Source organism: Anabrus simplex, chromosome 3, assembly GCF_040414725.1.
Source record: "Anabrus simplex isolate iqAnaSimp1 chromosome 3, ASM4041472v1, whole genome shotgun sequence".
NCBI lineage: Eukaryota > Metazoa > Arthropoda > Insecta > Orthoptera > Tettigoniidae > Anabrus > Anabrus simplex.
Genome location: NC_090267.1, coordinates 319,628,794 through 319,650,067, shown reverse-complemented (window position 1 = coordinate 319,650,067; position 21,274 = coordinate 319,628,794). Strand labels below are relative to the sequence as shown.

At 40.8% G+C, this 21,274-nt stretch overlaps 1 protein-coding gene across 1 annotated transcript in view; it reads left to right on the top strand.

The window, feature by feature from the left end:
- The window catches only part of LOC136866791 (acetylcholinesterase), a 565,008-nt gene that overhangs the window by 501,379 nt on the left and 42,355 nt on the right, over positions 1 to 21,274 (top strand). Inside the window, exons 4-5 of the mRNA XM_067143897.2 lie at positions 10,153 to 10,316; positions 20,402 to 20,559. Of these exons, the coding sequence (XP_066999998.1) occupies positions 10,153 to 10,316; positions 20,402 to 20,559 (322 nt within the window). The remainder of the gene's footprint in view (positions 1 to 10,152; positions 10,317 to 20,401; positions 20,560 to 21,274) is intronic.

Here is a 21,274-nt window from a genome sequence, read left to right as displayed (position 1 = left end):
TCAGGTTTATTCTTATTACTTCTGAGAGGGTTTATTAAGTGGTTCGAACGAAAGCGGATAGGTAGTTTTTTATTATGAATAATTTTATGTAATTGTATTAAACTGCAAAGCCGCACCAAGAGTGGATTGACTTGACGGACAGATTGTCGCTAGGCGACAGCAGCTTACGCTAGATCATGATAGTCCGGTAATAAAATGCTGTATATAGAAGGACGGAAACACGCCGCCATGTTTTATAAAGTACCTTTCTTGATAGGAGCTTCATTTTTATGCCTTTTATTTGGAAACAGCAGTCCAGCATTCCGTGATCGAGATGTACTTTCATGTCATAGGATTAGTTTTGATAGGTCCGCCCAGTTTGAAGAAGGTAGCTGTGTATTAGATGTGTAAAATATTTAAGAAACTGTGAAAAATATAGAATATCAATAGAGAAGGACACGAGTTATCACTCACTCCTAAAGAAGAGAAACTGGCGATTGCCAACGAGCAAAGGCGAGTCTATGTAATCTATACATAGGTCTATATACAAAAATGCCATTGTATGAGAATATGTACGTAATACATCTCCTAAACCACTGGAGCGATTTCAACCAAACTTGGTACACTTGTGACTTAGTATCAGGAGACAATCCTCGTGGCGAAAGACACCACAAGTAACCTAAAAGGCGGGGGCCGTGAGGGCTGAGTTATAAAATAATAGAAAGTAGTGTCGAATCCATATTCGGGGTCGCTGAGATGAATAGTGACACTCCGGAATTTTTAAATCCAAATTCAGTCCCATGGGGTGTTGAATATGGACTTTAAAAGTCCGAAGTGTCACTATTCTCAGCGACAGCGAAAACTATGGATTCAGCACTATATTCAATTATTTTATCTCTCTCCACCGAACCCGCACCCGTATGGGATAAAATGTCCGAAGTGTCACTGTTCATCTCAGTGCCCCCGAGAAGTATGGATTCGACACTATTTTCGATTATTTTTATATCTCACCACACCCCCGTGCCCCTAACCCAAATGGGGCTGAAATTGGACTTTAAAAATCTGGATTGTCACTATCTATCTCAGTGACCCCGAAAACTATTGATTCAACACTGTTTTCGATCATCGATCATTTATACAGTATATCTCTCACCCTCGACCCCCACCCCTAAGGGATAAAAAATCCGTAGTGTCACTATTTACCTCATCGCCCCGAGAACTATCGATTCGACACTAATTTCGATCATTTTTATATCGCACTCCACCCCTCACCCCCCACCCCAAATGGGGTTGAAATTGGACTTTAAAAAAATCCGAAGTGTCACTACTCATCTCAGTGACCGCGAAAGCTATGGATTCAACACTATTTTCGATTACTTTTGTATTCTTCACAGTCGACCCCAACCCGTAAAAGATAAAAGTCCGGAGTGTCACTACTCATCTCAGCGCCCCCGAGAACTATGGATTCGACAATATTTTCGATTATTTTTATATCTCACTTCCCACTGGCCCCCACCCCTAATTGGGGTGAAATAGGAAATAGGAAAATATTGTCGAATCCATAGTTCTTGGGGGCGCTGAGATGAGTAGTGATACTCCAGAGTTATATAAAATTCGTAAATAGTGTCGAATCTGCAGTTTTCGGGGTCGCTGAGATGAGTAGTGCTACCGTGGAACTTTTTCAAGTTCAAGTTCAGCCCCCATTGGCATAGGGAATGAGAAAGTGTAAAAAAATAAAATGACCAAAATGACCGATGTTTTGGATGTATTTGTGTATTTTCCAGCATAGCTGTTAACTAAATTTGGTAAAAATATTACTTACTATCTGTGGAAAGTGCTGTTGAGGCAAGACACAACTAGACCTCCAGGGGAAGTGGTGAAATGCAAATATAAATAAAAACGACCAATAACAGTGTCGAATTTATAGTTTTCAGGACTACTGGGGCGATTTGAACCAAACTTGGTACACTTATGACTAACTATCAGGATACTAACCGCCTGGGGGCAAGACACCCCTAGCACCGTAAGGGGCGGGGGTGAGGGGTGTGGAAATTTATAATAATTTGAAACAGTGTCGAATCCACAGTTTTCAAGGTCGCTATAATGAATAGTGTCACTCCGGATATCGGTTAAGTCCAAGTTGAGCCCCAATCGGCAGGGGCGTGAGAAGGATGAAGAAATGAAAATGTCCAAATGACCTATATTATGTACGTTCCAGCCATAGGTGTCAACTAAACTTCGTAACAATTTTACCTACTATCTGTAAAAAATACTGTGGGGCCAAGACACCCTTAGAAGCCCTAGAGAAGGAGGCGAAATATAATTATATCTAAAAACGACCTATACTGTATTATTGTTGAATCCATACTTCTCTGGACTACGGGAGAGTTCCCAACCAAACTTGGCACACTTATGGCTCACTAACAGGAGACAAACTGCGAGGAGGTGTGGTATCCCTAGCACCCCTAGAGGTGTCGTAGGAGGGGCTGATATATTAAAATGATCGAAAATAATGTCGAATCCATAGTTTTATTTGTCGCTGAGAAGAATAGTGACACTCCGAACATCGTTGAAGTCCATCTTCACCTCCCATCGGCATAGAAATAAGAAGGGGTGGAAAAGAAGTTGTCCAAAACTGTTGTATGTCCGGCGCTCCCGTCTCGCTCCACCAGCCAGCTGCACGCGCGCCTGTGTATCATTCTGCTAGCTTCGACGCGCAGCCCTCAGTGCGCGTGCTGACCATCGAGTGTACTATAAATAGGAGCTCCCTGCCTGCTCAATTCCCCACTTGCCCCGGTGTCCAGCTCCAGAATACACCCTACGTCGAGCACGGAGGCTACTCCTCTTGAAAATGTGCTTCGACCAGGTGGACTGAATTTCTGGCAGTACGAGGTCTCACCTCTGGTCACCGCTCCCTTACCTGTTTCCGCTGCCCATGTTCCGTAATTCTCTTACAAGCCATTTTCATTCCCTAATTTACGCAAGCTCCCTTAGTTTCGCTAGGTGGAATTTCTTCAATCAATTGAACTTGCTTTTTAGGAATTCAGGCACTTCAACAAACAAGGACTCTCAAAGACATTCATGTTAGTGTGCCAGATAGTTTTCGACTATCAACGTGTCAATTCACAAAGACTATCTTTTCAAGATAGAAGTGTATATAAAGACTGTAAACTGTACATATTGTATAAAGACAGACTTTTCTCAAGATTCAATATTCCTTTTTTGCTTCAAAATAAATTTCAGTTATTTGTGTAATATCATAAAGTGAAGCAATAAAAGTTGTGTTTTGTAAACTTCAACCTTGGTTACAACACAACTCTATGGCGACGAGGTAAAAAAGCACACCACTACCATTCTTCGGCCCCAGTCGCCAACTCTATGTCGACGAGGTAAAAAAACAACAAACTACACGTCATCGGCCCCAATCGCCAACTCTATAGCCACGAGGTAAACACGACACTACAATTCAACAGGCCCAGTTGTCAACTCTACGGCGACGTGCTCAACAACAACGACACTCCAACCAGTTCTGACACGCAGCTTACCTTACTCTTTCTGGCACACATCTCGCAATGGCTACTGCGGAACAACTCGCTACGGTCTTCCAAGCCTTACAGCAGCAACAACAACAGTTTATGCAACAACAACAGGCAGCATTACTTCAGGCTATTCAAGCTATTTCTGTCTCTACACAGCCATCAGCTATTCCTCCGTTCTCTGCTTTTGATCCGGCTAAGGAAGAATGGTCAGTTTATTTAGCCCGTTTACAACAGCATTTCATCTGCCATTCTGTCACAGATGATCAACGCCGCCGCGCACTATTTCTTAGTTCGGTTGGCAATGCTACGTGTGAATTACTACGTAAATTAAGTCCGGAAGAACACTTATCTGAGGTACCTTTCACGCAGCTCTTGGCCCGTCTCACGGAACACTATGCCAAAGCTCCTCACATAGTGGCTGCTCGCTATAAATTTTTTCAGTGCAGAAAGCAACCCCATCAGACACATACTGAATGGATAACTGAATTGCGTGGTCTAGCTAAACCCTGCCAGTTCATCTGCTCCAAGGACGGTTGTGGTTCATCCTACACTGATTCTCTCATTCGGGACATGATAATTTTACATACTCCTGACGACAAAATACGTTTTGACGCTGTCAAGCAGAGTAACCCTTCTTTAGAAGACGTCCAGCGTATTGCTACGGTTTATGAGCTTACTACCAAGACTGCCGCAGCCATAGCTTCTCCACACGAAGTTGCACAAGTCTCGCCTCAGGCCCGCAAGTCCTCTGCTACAGTGAACCGTACGGATAAGGCGCTCTCCAACAAGCATTCTCGCCAGGTTCCCTCTCGTAATGCTACACGGAAGCCCAATTCTAAAAGCACCTCGACACTCCTGCCTTCCTGCCGAGGTTGTTTCAAGCATCATGAACGTCGTGCCTGTCGTTTTTTCAAAGCTACTTGTGAACGATGTAATAAACTTGGACACATTAAGACTGTCTGTCACAGTTCGCTCCGCCCTGCTAAGACTACTGCAGCACGCCGGAAGCATATACAGCCCCGCCAAGACATGGAAGTTGATCAGATCAATCTTATTCTTCCCACAAAGGATTCTCACAAAATCATCATTCCTCTCTCATTCTCTGATCGCTCTGTCGATTTTCAATTAGATACTGGATCACCTGTCTCTATTATTAACCTGACTACCTACCACAACTTAGGTTCACCTTCATGCTCTCCAGCTGACATCCAGCTCGTGACATTTAACAAGAAGAAAATTGACATCAAAGGTCAAATCAAGCTTCAGGCTAGTTATAAAGGAATTCAGAAGGCCATTCCTCTTCTCGTAGTTAACAACTACACTGCATCAAACATTATGGGCATGGATCTATTTAACTTATTTGGTTTCCAGATACATGACAACATTAACGTCGTATCTACATTGCATCCTACTTCTGACGTTACCGCTCTCCTAGCGCAGTTTCCTGAAGTCTTCGACTCTCAGCTCGGAACAGCAAAAGACTATACAGCTCACATACAGCTGAAATCCGGAGCTAAGCCTCGCTTCTTCAAAGCTCGTCCAGTACCCCTAGCACTTCAAGACCAGGTCACGAAAGAATTAGAAAGATGGATCCACACTGGAATTGTTGTACCAGTTACTTCTAGTCAATGGGCTACTCCACTCGTGGTAATCAAGAAACCTGATGGTAATGTTCGACTTTGTGGCGATTTTCGATCTACAGTCAACGCACAACTCGACACAGATATCTTTCCTATTCCACGTCCAGAAGACTTATTCCGTCGTCTCTCTGGTGGACAATTCTTCTCTCGAGTTGATCTTAAAGAAGCATATCTCCAGCTACTTTTAGACGAAGAATCTAAGAAATTTCTCTCACTCAACACTCCTCTAGGACTGCTCCAGCTCCAGCGGCTCCCATTCGGTGTTTCATCCTCAGCGGCTATTTTTCAGCGCTATTTGGCTCAACTCACCGCCTCCATTCCCGGTTGTGCTAACTACCTGGATGATATTATTGTTACTGGAAAAGATCATCAGGAACATCTAACCAATCTACGCCTCCTTCTCCAGAAATTGAAAGACAATGGCCTACGAGCGAATCTCGCTAAATGTACCTTCTTTCAGCCTCAAGTTCACTACCTAGGACATATACTTGATAAGAATGGAATTCGTCCTAGTACACAGAATGTCTCAGCGATAGTAAACATGCCAGCACCTCAGAACCTCAAGCAGCTTCAGTCCTTCATAGGCAAAGCGAACTATTATAATAAGTTCATTCCCCGCTTCGCTACAGTGGCAGCTCCATTAAACGCTCTACGTAAAAAAGGTGTTAAGTTTCAGTGGACTCCGCAATGCCAACAGGCATGGAAAACAATCAACAACGCCTTAATTCAAGCTATACAACTCACTCATTTTCAGCCTGACAAGATCATCACGCTAGCTACTGACGCTTCAGACTACGGTGTCGGTGCCGTTCTCTCCCAGAAGGATCGTCATGGACAAGAACGCCCCATCGCCTTCGCTTCGAAAACACTTAATGACCATCAACGTCGATACTCACAGATAGAGAAAGAAGCTTTAGCCATCATCTTTGGTATTCGCCGTTTCAATGAATATCTCTATGGCAACCATTTTCTGATCATTACCGATCATAAGCCTCTCGTACACTTATTCCATCCTGGTAATAAGATCCCAGAGAATTCCCTCAGAAAGCTTCAAAGATGGTCCATGTTCCTTTCTGATTATTCCTATCAGATTGTATATCGAGCCACATCCCAGCATTGTAATGCTGATGCCCTCTCCCGCTTACCCGTTGGTCCTGATACTGCCTTCGATTCTCAAGAATCTGAATGTCTTCAGTTGGACATAGAACTTGAAGATACTGTATCCAGTTTTCCTATTGATGCTACCTGCATAGCTAAAGCTACGGATAAGGACAGTACACTTGCTACTGTACGTACTTACATCCGCAACGGTTGGCCTCTTCAGAGCACACTTCCTGCCCACCTGGCACCTTATCATCGTATGCAGCATCGTCTCACGACTCGTGCCGGAGTTGTATTACTAGAAGCAGGCACCCTCTTCCGAGTGGTTATCCCACTTAGCCTACAGAAACAAGTTCTCGAATTATTACACCAAAGCCATTGGGGTATCTCCAGAACAAAGCAACTCGCCCGTCAACACTGCTACTGGCCCGGTATTGATGCCGCCATCGAAAAGCTAATACGTCATTGTGAGCAATGTCAAACGAATCAGAACGCCCCGTCTTCTGATCTTGCTTCATGGCCTCCTGCTACTACTCCATGGGAACGAGTTCACATCGATTTCGCAGGTCCTTTCCTCAATTCCATGTGGTTAATAGTCATCGATTCACTGTCAAACTTTCCATATGTCGTGGATATGCATTCGACTACTACAACCGAAGCTACCATTCGTGCTCTCCAGAAAATCTTTACTACAGAAGGTTTACCACAAGTACTCATTTCGGACAACGGACCTCAATTTACAGCTACTGCTTTTCAGAACTTTTGTACACATAATGGCATTCGTCATATCCTAGCACCACCTTTTCACCCTCAATCTAATGGTGAAGCTGAACGCTTCGTTCAAACATTTAAAAGAAGTATGAAGAAAGCTGTCTCTTCAGGCTTAACTAAAGACCAAGCCTTACTCCAACTCTTAAACAACTACAGAACTCTACCCGGCGCTGATAATATCACTCCTGCACAGAAGCTCCATGGACGACCTCACAGAACTTTACTTTCTCTGTTACAGCCTCTTCCGGCCCAGCATAAGACATCACCAACGAAGTTCTCCCTCAACGACAAGGTCTACACCAGGACATTCAAATCCAACCCACTCTGGATACCTGGAGTCATCTGCAGATCTTTGGGTCATCGTCTATATGAGATACAGACTACGGAGAAACGTATCTGCCGCCATCAAGATCAGATACGTCTGCGCTACCGCCCCTGTCCAGCTATTGATGCTATTGCTAAACCAGATAAATCTATTGCTGAACGCGCTTTAGATCATTTAATAACAATGGGTTCCTTTCAGGACGAGACAGCGCCACTCCGCCCAGTTCCAGCTCCGGACAATACAACAGAGACACCAGCAGCTCCGCCCCAGCATCGCAGTCGCCGCCAGCGCCGCCGCCGTTTCACGCCGTACCGGCGTATTTAGGAGGGGAGGGTGTTGTATGTCCGGCGCTCCCGTCTCGCTCCACCAGCCAGCTGCACGTGCGCCTGTGTATCATTCTGCTAGCTTCGACGCGCAGCCCTCAGTGCGCGTGCCTGACCATCGAGTGTACTATAAATAGGAGCTCCCTGCCTGCTCAATTCCCCACTTGCCCCGGTGTCCAGCTCCAGAATACACCCTACGTCGAGCACGGAGGCTACTCCTCTTGAAAATGTGCTTCGACCAGGTGGACTGAATTTCTGGCAGTACGAGGTCTCACCTCTGGTCACCGCTCCCTTACCTGTTTCCGCTGCCCATGTTCCGTAATTCTCTTACAAGCCATTTTCATTCCCTAATTTACGCAAGCTCCCTTAGTTTCGCTAGGTGGAATTTCTTCAATCAATTGAACTTGCTTTTTAGGAATTCAGGCACTTCAACAAACAAGGACTCTCAAAGATATTCATGTTAGTGTGCCAGATAGTTTTCGACTATCAACGTGTCAATTCACAAAGACTATCTTTTCAAGATAGAAGTGTATATAAAGACTGTAAACTGTACATATTGTATAAAGACAGACTTTTCTCAAGATTCAATATTCCTTTTTTGCTTCAAAATAAATTTCAGTTATTTGTGTAATATCATAAAGTGAAGCAATAAAAGTTGTGTTTTGTAAACTTCAACCTTGGTTACAACAAAAACGACCTAAATTACGGATGTATGAGTGTTTCTTCCAACATGGCCCTCATACAAAATTGGTACATCTGAATACAGTATATACTGTTCGGTAAAACACCTTTAGCGCTCCTAGCGGAGGTGGTGAAATATAGAAATAAACGAAAATGACTGATATTAATGTCGAATACCATCGTTTACGAGGTCGCTGAGTTGAACTGTGACACTCTGGATGGTTAATTCATACATATGGGTGTATGTGAGTATGTTCCAGAATAGCTCGCAACGAAAGTTGGTACACATATGACTTACCAACTGGAAAAAGAATACTATGAAGATGAAACACATCAATCACTACTGGGGTGGGGAATGGGAGGGGATTAAAAATAATGGAAATAACCGATATTAATGTCGAATCCATTTTTCGTCCGACTCGTTGGCTGAATGGTCAGCGTTCTGCCCTTCGGTTCACAGGGTCCCGGGTTCGATTCCCGGGTGGGTCGGGGATTTTAATCGCTTCTGCTTAATTCTTCTGGCTTGGGGACTGGGTGTTTGTGTCCCTCCCAACACTCTCCACTTCGTAAACACACCACGCACTACACTACCAACCACCACAGAAACACGCAATAGTGATTACATCCCTCCATATAGGGTTGGCGGCAGAAAGGGCATCCGTTCGTAAAACAGGGCCAAATCCACATGTGCGTCGCAGTTCGCACCGCGACCGCTCGCGTGTGGGGAAAAACGGCAGGAAAAGATGAAGAAGAATGTCGAGTCCATTGTTTATGTGTCGCTGAGACGAATAATTGTGACTCTCTAAATACCGTATAAGTCAACGTTCATTTTCCATTGAGACGGAAGGATGAATGGGGTTTAATAGTAAACAGTCTAAAATGCCCGAGATTAGTGTTGAATCCACCGCTTTTGGGGTCACAAGACTGTGGCTGTCTCAAAGACAGTTGGACAGTTGAAATCTGTAGCGCGTAGTAGTTGATAACATGTAGTTATCAAATATTTTAAAATGATCAAATACTTCCAGTCCATTTGAACTTCCACAAGGGTAAAGTTATACTCGAAAATTAAATAATCTAAAACTTGAAATCAAACACATCTATATAACTCTAAAATTACATAATGTATGGTAAAAGTCAATATCCCAACAAGGAATTCTATGAAAATGCACTTCACACATAACTAACTGGTAATACTAATCTTAAAAAGTAAACATTCAGAAACCAACCGGGCAACGCCGGGTACTACAGCTAGTCTAATATAATACTGGTAAAGTCCTTGCCTACTGTTACATCCAACCCCAATGCAGTCTGGTTACTCTCCTTCTAGTTTCATCTGACCATCATCATTCCACCACACCGAACAGACGTGGCATTCTTTCTGAATCCGCGGCTGTGAGCTTGCATCCGGGAGATAGTAGGTTTGAATCCCACTATCGGCAGCCCTGAAGATGGTTTTCCGTGGTTTCCCATTTTCACACCAGGCAAATGCTGGGGCTGTACCTTAATTAAGACCACGGCCGCTTCCTTCCAACTCCTAGGCCTTTCGTATCCCATCGTCGCCATGAGACCTATCTGTGTCGGTGCGACGTAAAGCCCCTAGCAAAAAAAAAAAAAAAAACATTCTTTCTGAATCACCCTGCAAGTCCTACCTCCCATATATCATACTCCAGAATAAACTGAACGTCATAAAATCCAGTTATTGAGAGGACATATCTATAACAGGGAGTCTGTCTGTTAGATTTATATACGTTCAAACAAGTGGTGTTCCAGAGTTGGCATGATGAATGTTTCAGCGAACCAGCACCAACCTGTGGGGCGAGTGGATGGGGGTGATGCACGGGGATGAGATCGAGTACGTGTTCGGCCACCCTCTCAACATGTCCATCGGCTACAACGACAAGGAACGGGAGCTAAGCCTGCGAATGATGCAGGCCTTCGCGCGGTTCGCCCTAACCGGGTACGTCTCTTTCTATTACTAAGTACTGTTTATTATTGAGTATTACAGATTTCTGCAGGCTCATGTTTCGTAACAAAGTTAATAATACAAGAATTTGAATTCTAGTTTTCAAATTGTATATTTCCATAATACAGTATTACGATTATACATATTCGGTTATTACGCAGTCTCGCGTTAGATGTGTTCTATTTTCTCTTCATACCACCACTGAAATAAAATGTTCAATAATTCGTGTTTATATACACCGCTTATAAAGTATTTTGTATAGGTATTCTCAATTACTAATACTTGTCACTGTTTGACCTATCGTGTTATGTCTATAGTAGTAAGAGTTGGAAATATTGCCTTGGCAAAACTATGTCTTTGTTTTAGTACACGATAAAGTTTCTCCTCGAAAGAAAAAAGGATGATAAGTAAGAGAAGAGAAAGTTTTGAGTCTTGATTTATGTCGAGATCTTTCTGAATACGCAATAATTGGTGACCCCGACGCGATTGTTGTAATTTATTTCCAAAAATATTATTTTACGCAAGGAAAAACATCTCGACTTAAATCAAGACTCAACAACTTTCTCTCTTCTTATTTATTATCTGTTTTATAGGAAAAACTATATCGTGTATTAAAACACATTGTTCTGCCAAGGCAATATTGTCATCTCTTACCTCTACATATTCATTAGTCTGTAAGTTTATGGAAAACCTCAATAATAATAATAGATCAATATTATATCCACTCGACAAGCAACAGTAAAAGATGAAGAATGCAGTAATGTATTGTGCTCGAGAGATGGAGAATGGAGAACAGATCGTACAAGAAGGTGAACAGCTAATTCAGGTTACTTCTTAAAAAAATTACCTGGGAAGATCTATGATCTACGTACAACATCGGACGGCAAAAGTACAGATGACAAAGTGCATAATAGCCCAAGCCATGGAAGCACTTTTCAAACAGAGAAGTCTGTTACACCAACAAATATATCGCTCGAAACCGGAAAACGATTTGACAAATATTTTGTTTAGAACTTAGCCACTTACGCATTTTAAAAGAACTTGAGGCTTTCGAGATGTAGTGATGAAGGAGGGCGTTGAATGTACCATGGACAGAGAGAGGACTACTGAGGAAGCATTAGCTCGAATAGGCGAGAGGAGGAATCAGCTGGAAACAGTTGCGAAAGGAAGGAAAGTTACAGGCCTAGTTTGTCACCTGCTGCGACATTCAAGGTGGTTCACGACCTCGTTGAAGGGAGAAATTGAAGGTCGTAAAGCAAAAGGGAGACCAATGTAGCGAGAGAATGCACTAAATTCAACAGTTTGGCTCTCGAAAGGAGGAATTTGCAACCCCGTTAACCTCTGAGTTAAGGAGATGAAGAAGTTACGTCATATCTGGACATCATTAAGAAAATAAATAGTTATTGCTGTTGTATTTGTTGCATTTTCTGAACTAATACCTGTAATCTAATTTTTATACTGCCTTGAATGATGAGGTTTCCCATTTTCAGTTCTACATAAATGCCGGGACAGTTCCTATTAATGGGCGACAGTCGACTCCTTTCACCTCCTCGCCCAGCTTTCATTCACCATAATTCATTTCATCTTCGTTAGCTCCTCAAAGCGTCAAGAAGGGCATCCGGCCGTAAACACTTGCTATATAAACTCATCTCACCCCATATCAAGAAACGGGACTATGGGGTAGACATACATGCACTCATAAGAGATGAGCATTAATCGGAATTGTATAGTTCGGGAGCTATTTTCCGTACAAATTGTCTCGCTGTTTGTGAGAATTGATCACCTGAAAGAACAGAGCCAGCGGCACTGCAAATAACTGATGAGACAGCCAAGAGGTGGCAGCTCTGCGTGGTTTGATATTTTTTTTTTTTTTGCTAGGGGCTTTACGTCGCGCCGACACAGATAGGTCTTATGGCGACGATGGGATAGGAAAGGCCTAGGAGTTGGAAGGAAGCGGCCGTGGCCTTAATTAAGGTACAGCCCCAGCATTTGCCTGGTGTGAAAATGGGAAACCACGGGTTTGATATTTGTAGTAACAGCTCAGAACATGGTCAATCTGTGATAAGCGTCCGCTATGTAGAGGGAAAAGTAGAAGCAATATTCTACGTACAAACGAATAGGCACTACAACGTATTATTATTCAGTTCTTGCGCAGAGATGATTATTTGACTGGATAAACTGTCATGATGTGTGATTGTGCTCCACGACAACATACGTCAACTCGTTGCCAACGCAACAATGTACAAGGTATATTCGACGCTTTCACTCTCGTATGGATCACGCGCCTTACAGCCTACACCTTTCCACTTCCGATACTCACATCTTTTGTCTGCTGAAAAAATCCCTGAAAAGTAAGCGTTTCAGCACCGGTCAAGTGGTTCCTGAACTGAGGAAGAGTGGTTCAATCAGCAACCTGCGTCCTTCTATGTGGAGATGTAGAGAAACTTGTTCAGGTTTGGGAAAAGTGCGTGAACGGTGGGAGTGATTATCTGTAGATTCAAAATATCGCCAGGATGTTATTTTTCACAACCACGTTGTATTCGAAATAAACTTTCAAGTTATTAGGTCATGTTCGGTACATATTGAAGAAATGTTAAAAACAGAGATCGAAGGAGTTGGCTATGTGTAGAGACATGAGTTTTAACATTAACGATTGACGCAGTGTGATAAACTGATATAACTTGAAAACAATATTCTTTAACCCATGGGTAAATAATGCCAATATCGAGCTCGAATTATTATTATTATTATTATTATTATTATTATTATTATTATTTTGTGATTGTGATTATTATTATTATTATTATTATTATTATTATTATTATTATTATTATTATTATTATTATTATTATTATTATTATTATTAGTAGTAGTAGTAGTAGTAGTAGTATTTACGTAGTTAAGTTATATGTACGGACGATACGATCGCGTGGTTTGTTAGGTTTGTCGCGAAACATGTGCTGTGTATATATGAATTTATTTAATGTAAGAACCTGTAATTAATAGTACGGTATATAATTTATTATTACCTGTATATATGATGTGTAATCCACTACATTAATATGCAATAATGTCCAGAATAACACTAGGTAAGATGAGAAGTATATAGAACCCTCCTTCCAATTGTAACTATGTATTAAGCACTCTAGAATTACTAGAAGATATGTTGTGACATATCCTTCTAGAAGCCTGGCCAGGCGACATATATAAGGAAGCGGTCTTGATGGTGGATTTGAGTTACTGGTTCTGGAGTTGTTTTCGTGAACACGTGTTCTCTTTAGATCGACATGCTAATATAAGCAGTAAGCAATCAACCGTTTCAAGGTTGCAATCTCCATGTGCTTCGTGATAGGCAATAGTTAAAAATTGTGTTTTGTTTATTTGTGTGGTCAATGTATAACCTGTAAATAACTGCAAATGAAATCCGTGTACGCGAGTGGCAGCATTTTGTGTGCATCTTGGCGACACATCACGATAAGCGTGACAATAAATATTTTGAAGCGATATCTTAACGAATCGTATGATCCTGGTTAATAAATTTGTGATTTTGTTTTCGCGAAATACAGCGAATTAAAGCGAAAAGGCCAGTATAAAGCGAAATTTAGTTATTTTGTGATAGGTGCAAAAATGCAGCGAAATTAATGGAAAACAATGATATTGAAATTGTATTCCAGTATCACGTGTGTGTGAAGGGGAACGGAAGGCAGGATAAGGATTTCTCATTCCGACAGACGTATTTCTTCGTATTAATATTCTAATAAAATCCCTTAGTAGTATGGGCATATAGGGTGAAAGCTATGACCATGTAAGGTGAAAGGGTAATTTGTTTTGTAATCTTCATTAAGGGTGTATTATAGTTCTAATCAAGATTACATTCGGCATAATGAATCAATTTTTCTCTTTATTTATGTACCTTTCACATAAATAATTCACAAATATCACGAATTAAACTTTTTACGAATAATTTTAGGCAGTGATTAACGCGAAATTAAAGTGATGGGGTCAGCCCTATTTCGCAAAATAACGCGAAATCGAACATAAATTAATGCGAAATAATAATGCCCCTAGCTATGTATCTAGGGTTATGTAGCTGTAAGTTTACATTAGGGAGATAGTGGGTTCGAATCCTGCTGTCGGTGGCCCTGAAGATGGTTTTCCATAGTTTACCATTTTCTCACCAGGCAAGTGCTGGCTGGGGCTGTACCTTACTTAAGGCATCGGTCGCTTCCTTCATATTCCATCGTCACCGTAAGTCCCGTACGTGTTGGTGCGACGTAAAACAAAGAGCAAAAGAATTTAGTACAGAACGAAAATGTTCAACCAGACGCCAGTGGGATCCGAACACACAACCTTGAGTTTCAAAAATCACAGTCGCAAAATGCATTCTGTAAAACACTACGTGAAATGCAGTATAGAAAGAATAGTGAAACAAAGCAAGTAAAAACAGAGGGATAATAAAAAATTGTAAAGATTTGACAATCTGTTACACAAATCTTTGGTTTTGGGAAGCTGAGAGGGTGGGAAAAATATTACTACTGCTTAGGGTTGGCACTAAACCTAAATTCTACCCTTTATACCATACTAGATACGGGCTATTAAATGAGAATTTAGCATTTTCAAAATAAATTTGTCACCTCCAGTTTTATTTTGCACCTGGCTCAAAATTTCACGCGTTGTATGTTTTTCTTTGTGACAACAATATACTGGCTATTTACGATGAGGAGGATTGAGAAGTGTGTGTATTTTTTAGCTTCGTGTGTCTTCAAACTTCTACGGCATGTATATCTCAAGGCTTGGAAATTACTTAAGATGTCCAAACTCGCTCGGAGTCTGAAACTGTGCAACATAAGCTTCTCAGATTCATTAGACTTTAATATATGTGTGCATCTATTACAGCAGTTCATTGGATAGGTGCTTACCGCATCACGTTACAATACCTCTATTGGAAACGAGAGTATCAGAACTTCGGATTCAGTTCAGAGAAGCTGCTCTTTGCCGCTGATACGTATTCTACTCTTCAGAAGTCAAGAAATCTTCTATGCCTTTCCTAAAAGTGGTGTAGGCCTACTAGCTGTTCTTTACCCATCGCTGATTCATTACTTCTCTGCAGCAGTAATGCCATCTAGTGGAATTGGGTAGCAAAAGAAGAGACAACATATCTCAACTAACAGCAGATGGTGTGATAATGTTGTTGATCAGTTTTATAGGTTAGGACAATGCAGGCCCTCAGGTAATTAGTTTCATCAGTTGAGTTGGTCGTGCGGTTAGGGACGCGCAGCTTTGAGCGGGAGATAGTGGGTTCGAACCACACTGTCGGCAGCCCTGGAGTTGTTCTTCCGTGGTTTCCCATTTCCACACCTGACAAATGCTGTGGCTGTACCTTAATTAAGGTCACTGCCGTTTTTTCCCCACTCCTAGGCCTTTCCTATCCCATCGTCGCTATAAGACCTATCTATGTTGGCGCGACGTAAAGCAATTTTTTAAACTTATTAGTTTCCTTCCAGTTAGGCTATATTAGAACATCCTTGATCGATTCCTTCATATCCCTTTACTTTCTTACTCAATTTTATCATATTCTTCTTCTTTTTAAGTTCTCATTTTCATTTTGATGGTCATGGGCTGACGACCACGTGGTTTAGCACGGTGTAAAACAATCACTATAACCACGACCACCGTTACTTGAATCGTTACAATCAGATTGCATTTAGGGCTGTCACCCTGCTGGCAGATTCCCTACCAGTCGTTTACCATGTCTTTTCATAAGGAGAGACGTACGGCAGAACGCATGGTTTGAAGCAAAGTCCTATACCTTCTAGAGTTTTTAAATAAAAAATGAAATTTTGCACACATGTTTACAACATAATATTGCATAACTGTTGTTATTTTATTGAATTTTACTCTAAAAATAAGACACTCACAGAAAATATTTTTCTTAATCACTTACAAATACTATATGCACCTTTTCTCATCATTGGCCATTTCAATGGTGATAAAAACTTTATGTTAAGCTCTTTGAACAGTTATAATTCTGTGGAAATAAAATTTAATTATGCTCTTAGCTTTTTTATATTAATTTTATTTTATTAAAAAATCTCCCAAATTGACCTATATATCTGGCGATAAATGTCAGAATACCTAAAATATCCAAAAACCACTCCTCAAAATTTTGCATTACAGAGTTGTGAAATATACTACCAATTTCAAATGATCTAGGTTTAATAGTTCCAGAGAAAATGTGCTATGTTTGTACAAAAATGCAAACTTCCAGAATACTGCACTGACGTTTCTCATATGTTTTAAGTTAAGATTATTTTACCTCTGTTCTTTAATGCTCGCCATATCCATAGTCTTCCTCTTCCACCTCCTCCTGCTTACTCTTCATCTGCTTCCTCTGCTTCCTCTGCCTAGTCATCTTTTCAAAGAAGTTGGACATTGATTGAACATCTCCCTTGGTAAATTATTCCAATCCTATTATTCCAATTCATCTCCCTATAATCAAATATTTGCCTATTTGCCCCAATTTTTCCTCTTGAATTTCTACTTTATCTTCCTATTATGAGCTTTCCTACTTCCCTACTTTTTAAAACTCCATTCAAGCTTATTCTTGCACTAATGTCATCCCATACCATATTTCTACTGAAAACTCGGAGCATACGATGTAGGCGAACAGCTCTTCTTCTTATTCCCAAGTCTTCCTAGCATAAAATCTACATTTCAGGAAAACTATTCTTTTGTCGAAAACCACCCAGAACAAATCGCGCTGCTTTCCTTTGGACCTTTTCCAGTTCTTGAATCAAGTAGTCCTGATGAGATTTCCTCACACTGGAACCCTACTCTAATATTGGCGTCCTACCAATAATACTTAAACGCCCTCTCCCTTACATATTACAAGCCATAATACCATGATAATAATATGAGGAGGTCATTAAACGTTCTTTTTGTCATGAATATGATTACCCAATGAATATCTTCCCTTATATTAACATGTCGAAAATTCAGTAAAATGGCGTATGGCTTTTAGTGCCGGAAGTGTCCGAGGACAAGTTTGGCTCACCAGGTGCATGTCTTCTGATTTGACATCCGTAGGCGACCTGCATGTCATGATGAGGATGTAATGATGATGGAAACGACACATACACGCAGCCCCCTTGCCAGCGAATTTAACTAGTGATGGTTAAAATTCCCGACTCCGCTGAGAATCGAACCTCGGACCCCGGTAACTAAAGGCCAGAACGCTAACCATTTAGCCATGGGGCTGGACGGAACTTCATTGATCCCCATGATGTAATTCAACCCACCAACACAGTAATTAAAACTGACAGAACGTCTCAACTTGGTGAAACAATCTGAATTTTTACCGTGTATACCATCATATCCATTGTCTGCTGTCCATCTCACAACATTGTCGTGGTCTATTTCAGTCGTCCATGATCCTTTAACCTGACGACTGAACAGTATTTCCAGGTCAGCGATGTTCGACGTTGATAGAATTAGCATTAAGAATCTAAATCCGTAGAAAATCACTGTTGTTATAGCCCGTAAGATAGAAATGCGACAGGCATAAATTATTGAAAAGTTCACTTCCCATACATTTTTAGTTTACAGTTTTAGGTAAATTAATATTTACGGAAATATCTGGATGAAAAGAAGTTTAAAATCCACAGCCTGTTTCCAGTCATTCGACCGGGTCAGGAATGGGATGAATGATGCGCCCATCTAGCGGACAGGATAGGAATTGTGCCGGCTGCCGAATCCTGTCGCACACTTCTGAGGCAATGATTAATGATTGACAGATGAAATGAAATGATATTGCAGGTTGTTTTTGGAATGGAAGATGGCAGGAGAAATCGATTTACCTGAGAAAAACCTGTTCTGCCTCTGCTTTATCCAGTACAAATCTCACATGGAGTGACCGGCAATTGAACCACGGAACTCAGCGGTGTGAGGCCGGCGCGCTGCCCCCTGAACAATGGAGGCTCACAAATATTTGGATATTTGTTCAAAATGAAATATGTCCATTATTATTCCTCGCACGGTGCAAATGCTTCAAATATTAAAAAATCGATACAAATATTCTACACCACTTTCATCGAGATACAGATGACACAGCCAATATTAACAGATTAGTAGTGCACACCTCGGCACTTCCTGAACTTAAATGCTGAGTTCCAAGAAATTTTGTTGCGTGGTTTTTCGAGTGGTCATAGACTGACAGACAAATTAATAATAATTTAACAGAAACCGTTTTCGACTTTTGCATGGTTTAATATTATTGTCGTGTCAGAAACGACTCGTACGCAGCCAAATATGAATTTGAAACAACAAAGGTATGTTACACGAATTGTGACCAATATTTTGCAATGTTAAACGCATTTTGTGTGGCCTGAAAGAGTTTATTTTCAGTACCTGTAGATGGACACACTGAAGCAAATGTTACATGGTTTGTTCTTTGCCGCATTTTTACTAGATGTTGTCAGCATCTCTGTAACCCCATCTCACAAGGTTGACATTGGACCCGCCCCATCCTGGCCTTAGTCTATTCAGAGATTTTCATACGGTGTTCATTATAACCAGATGGTAAACCTTACGCTACTGTAATCTGTGCCACGATTTTCGGGATCTCCGTTTTTCGCAACTATTGTGCTCTTGCTATTTCATGTGATCAAATTATTTCCCATGATGTTCGCAGGAAACTTCTTCCTGAGCTTGACTCTTTCAAACGGAGGTACGTGGCCGTGCAGTGCAGTTTTTTTCTTAGGAAAGTAACACGGGCAGTATAGGTGAAAAAGTAGTCGCAAAGCTTTCTACATTGCTAAATATATCCATATACAACTGGAAGAATTTGAACTTTGGCTATACAGAAGAATTTTGAGAATATTATGGACTCAGAAGATTACAAACGTTGAGGTTCTACGCCGAGCTAACAAGAGACCAGAGCTGATCAACACCATCAAGTGCCGTAAACTACAATATTTTGGACACATCATGAGGAATCAGAAAAGGTATGAGCTGCTTCAACTTATCCTGCAAGGGAAAATAGAAGGAAAAAGATCTCCTGGGCGAAGAAGAATTTCCTGGCTCGACAACCTTAAAACCTGGTTCAACAAAACATCTGCAGAACTGTTCGAATTTCAATGGATAAAGCCCGAATAGCCATGTTGATCGCCAACGTCCGAGGCGGACAGGCACGCTAAGAAGAAGAAGACAACTATTTATGTTTTCAGTTTCTCGAAATACAAAATATAGCATTTAGAACACTACGAAATACCTGTAAACAACACACGTTAAGGAATGAATGACAGGGTTTTAAGAACATCAGATTCATTCCAATCGCTTTCAATCACGCGTATATACTTATGTACAACATTGCTTACATAGCGTACACTTGTCAGTGGTTGTGAATAATTATTAGTATGAATATGTGAGAAAAAGTATGAATGTAGAAGTCCGTTATTGACATTTCAGTGATATTTTATATAACTATCAGGTTCTTCAGTCTGTCTAAACTAATTTATAAATACATACAAATTAGGAATGCCTGAAATATAAAAGGTATATAATAATAGATTGTATCTTTAAAGGAAACTGAAAAGAACAGATTCCACTAAAAAAAGAACACTTTAGTATCTAAGGAAGTTTCCTGTACATATCTTAAACCAATTTCAGATCCGTTACCTCTAGTGACAAATTAAAAGTTATATTGACCGAATATGTACCGAAAATAATGGCTTTCATCTTAACAAAAATAATTGTTAAATGTATTTATTATTACTGGTGCCTTTCAAAATAAATTATGCTATGATTCACCATGGACGAAAACAATTTTGGTGATAAATAATTCATGTTCTACAATTCCACACACATTTCAGTAAATCAGAAGTTTTAGAGCGAATTAATATGAGAAGACAGGAAGACATATTTATGTAGCGAATATTTAAAAATAGGCACCTAACAACGGAAAATTTACACGAAGTTAATTTTTCCACACACTATTGTATCAAGACATGAATATTTTCCGAGAAAATTTTTGAATGTTAAGTGACTGAATTTTTGACAGTAAGTTGGTTTATGTTTCGTAGGAAACCCATGGCGGATGAAGTAAGCTGGCCCCCTTACACCAAGGAGGACCCACAGTACTTTCTGTTCCACTCTGAGAAGACAGGCATGGGCAAAGGACCACGATCAAACGCCTGCGCTTTCTGGAACCAGTTCCTGCCACTACTTGCTGGTCAAGAAGGTAAGTTTATATTGAATTATCTTAGTAGGTTCCTTGGAACAACATAGTCAAAAACGGAAAGATAAAATCATTAGACATTATAATATGGAAAATGTACTCAACCGAAGTCATGAAAACAATCGATTTTGAGTTGCTTCAGTTCTCATTCTGCTTATAATTTTCTCACCACATGCTTCCAATACCAAATCGTGCTGCTTTCCTTTGGATCTTTTCAAGTTCTCGTATGAAGTAATCCATACACTGAAATAATACTCTACCGAGCTCGATAGCTGCAGTCGCTTAAGTGCGGCCAGTATCCAGTAATCGGGAGATAGTGGGTTCGAGTCCCACTGTCGGCAGCACTGAAGATGGTTTTCCGTGGTTTCCCATTTTCACACCAGGCAAATGCCGGGGCTGTACTTTAATTAAGGCCACGGCCGCTTCCTTTCAATTCCTAGGCCTTTCCTATCACATCGTCGCCATAAGACATATCTGTGTCGGTGCGACGTAAAGCAAATAGCAAAAAAAATATAATAATAATAATAATAATACTCTCATTGGCATCTTACCAGAGACTTATACGCCCTCTCCCCGACATCCTTACTGCAACCCTTAAGACACTCATAACCATGTGAAGATACCTCTATCCTTTTGTACAACATCATAACAATGGAAAATTACTGCAATGAACATCGTTTCTTATATTAACACCTAGGTACTTACAGTGATCCCCATG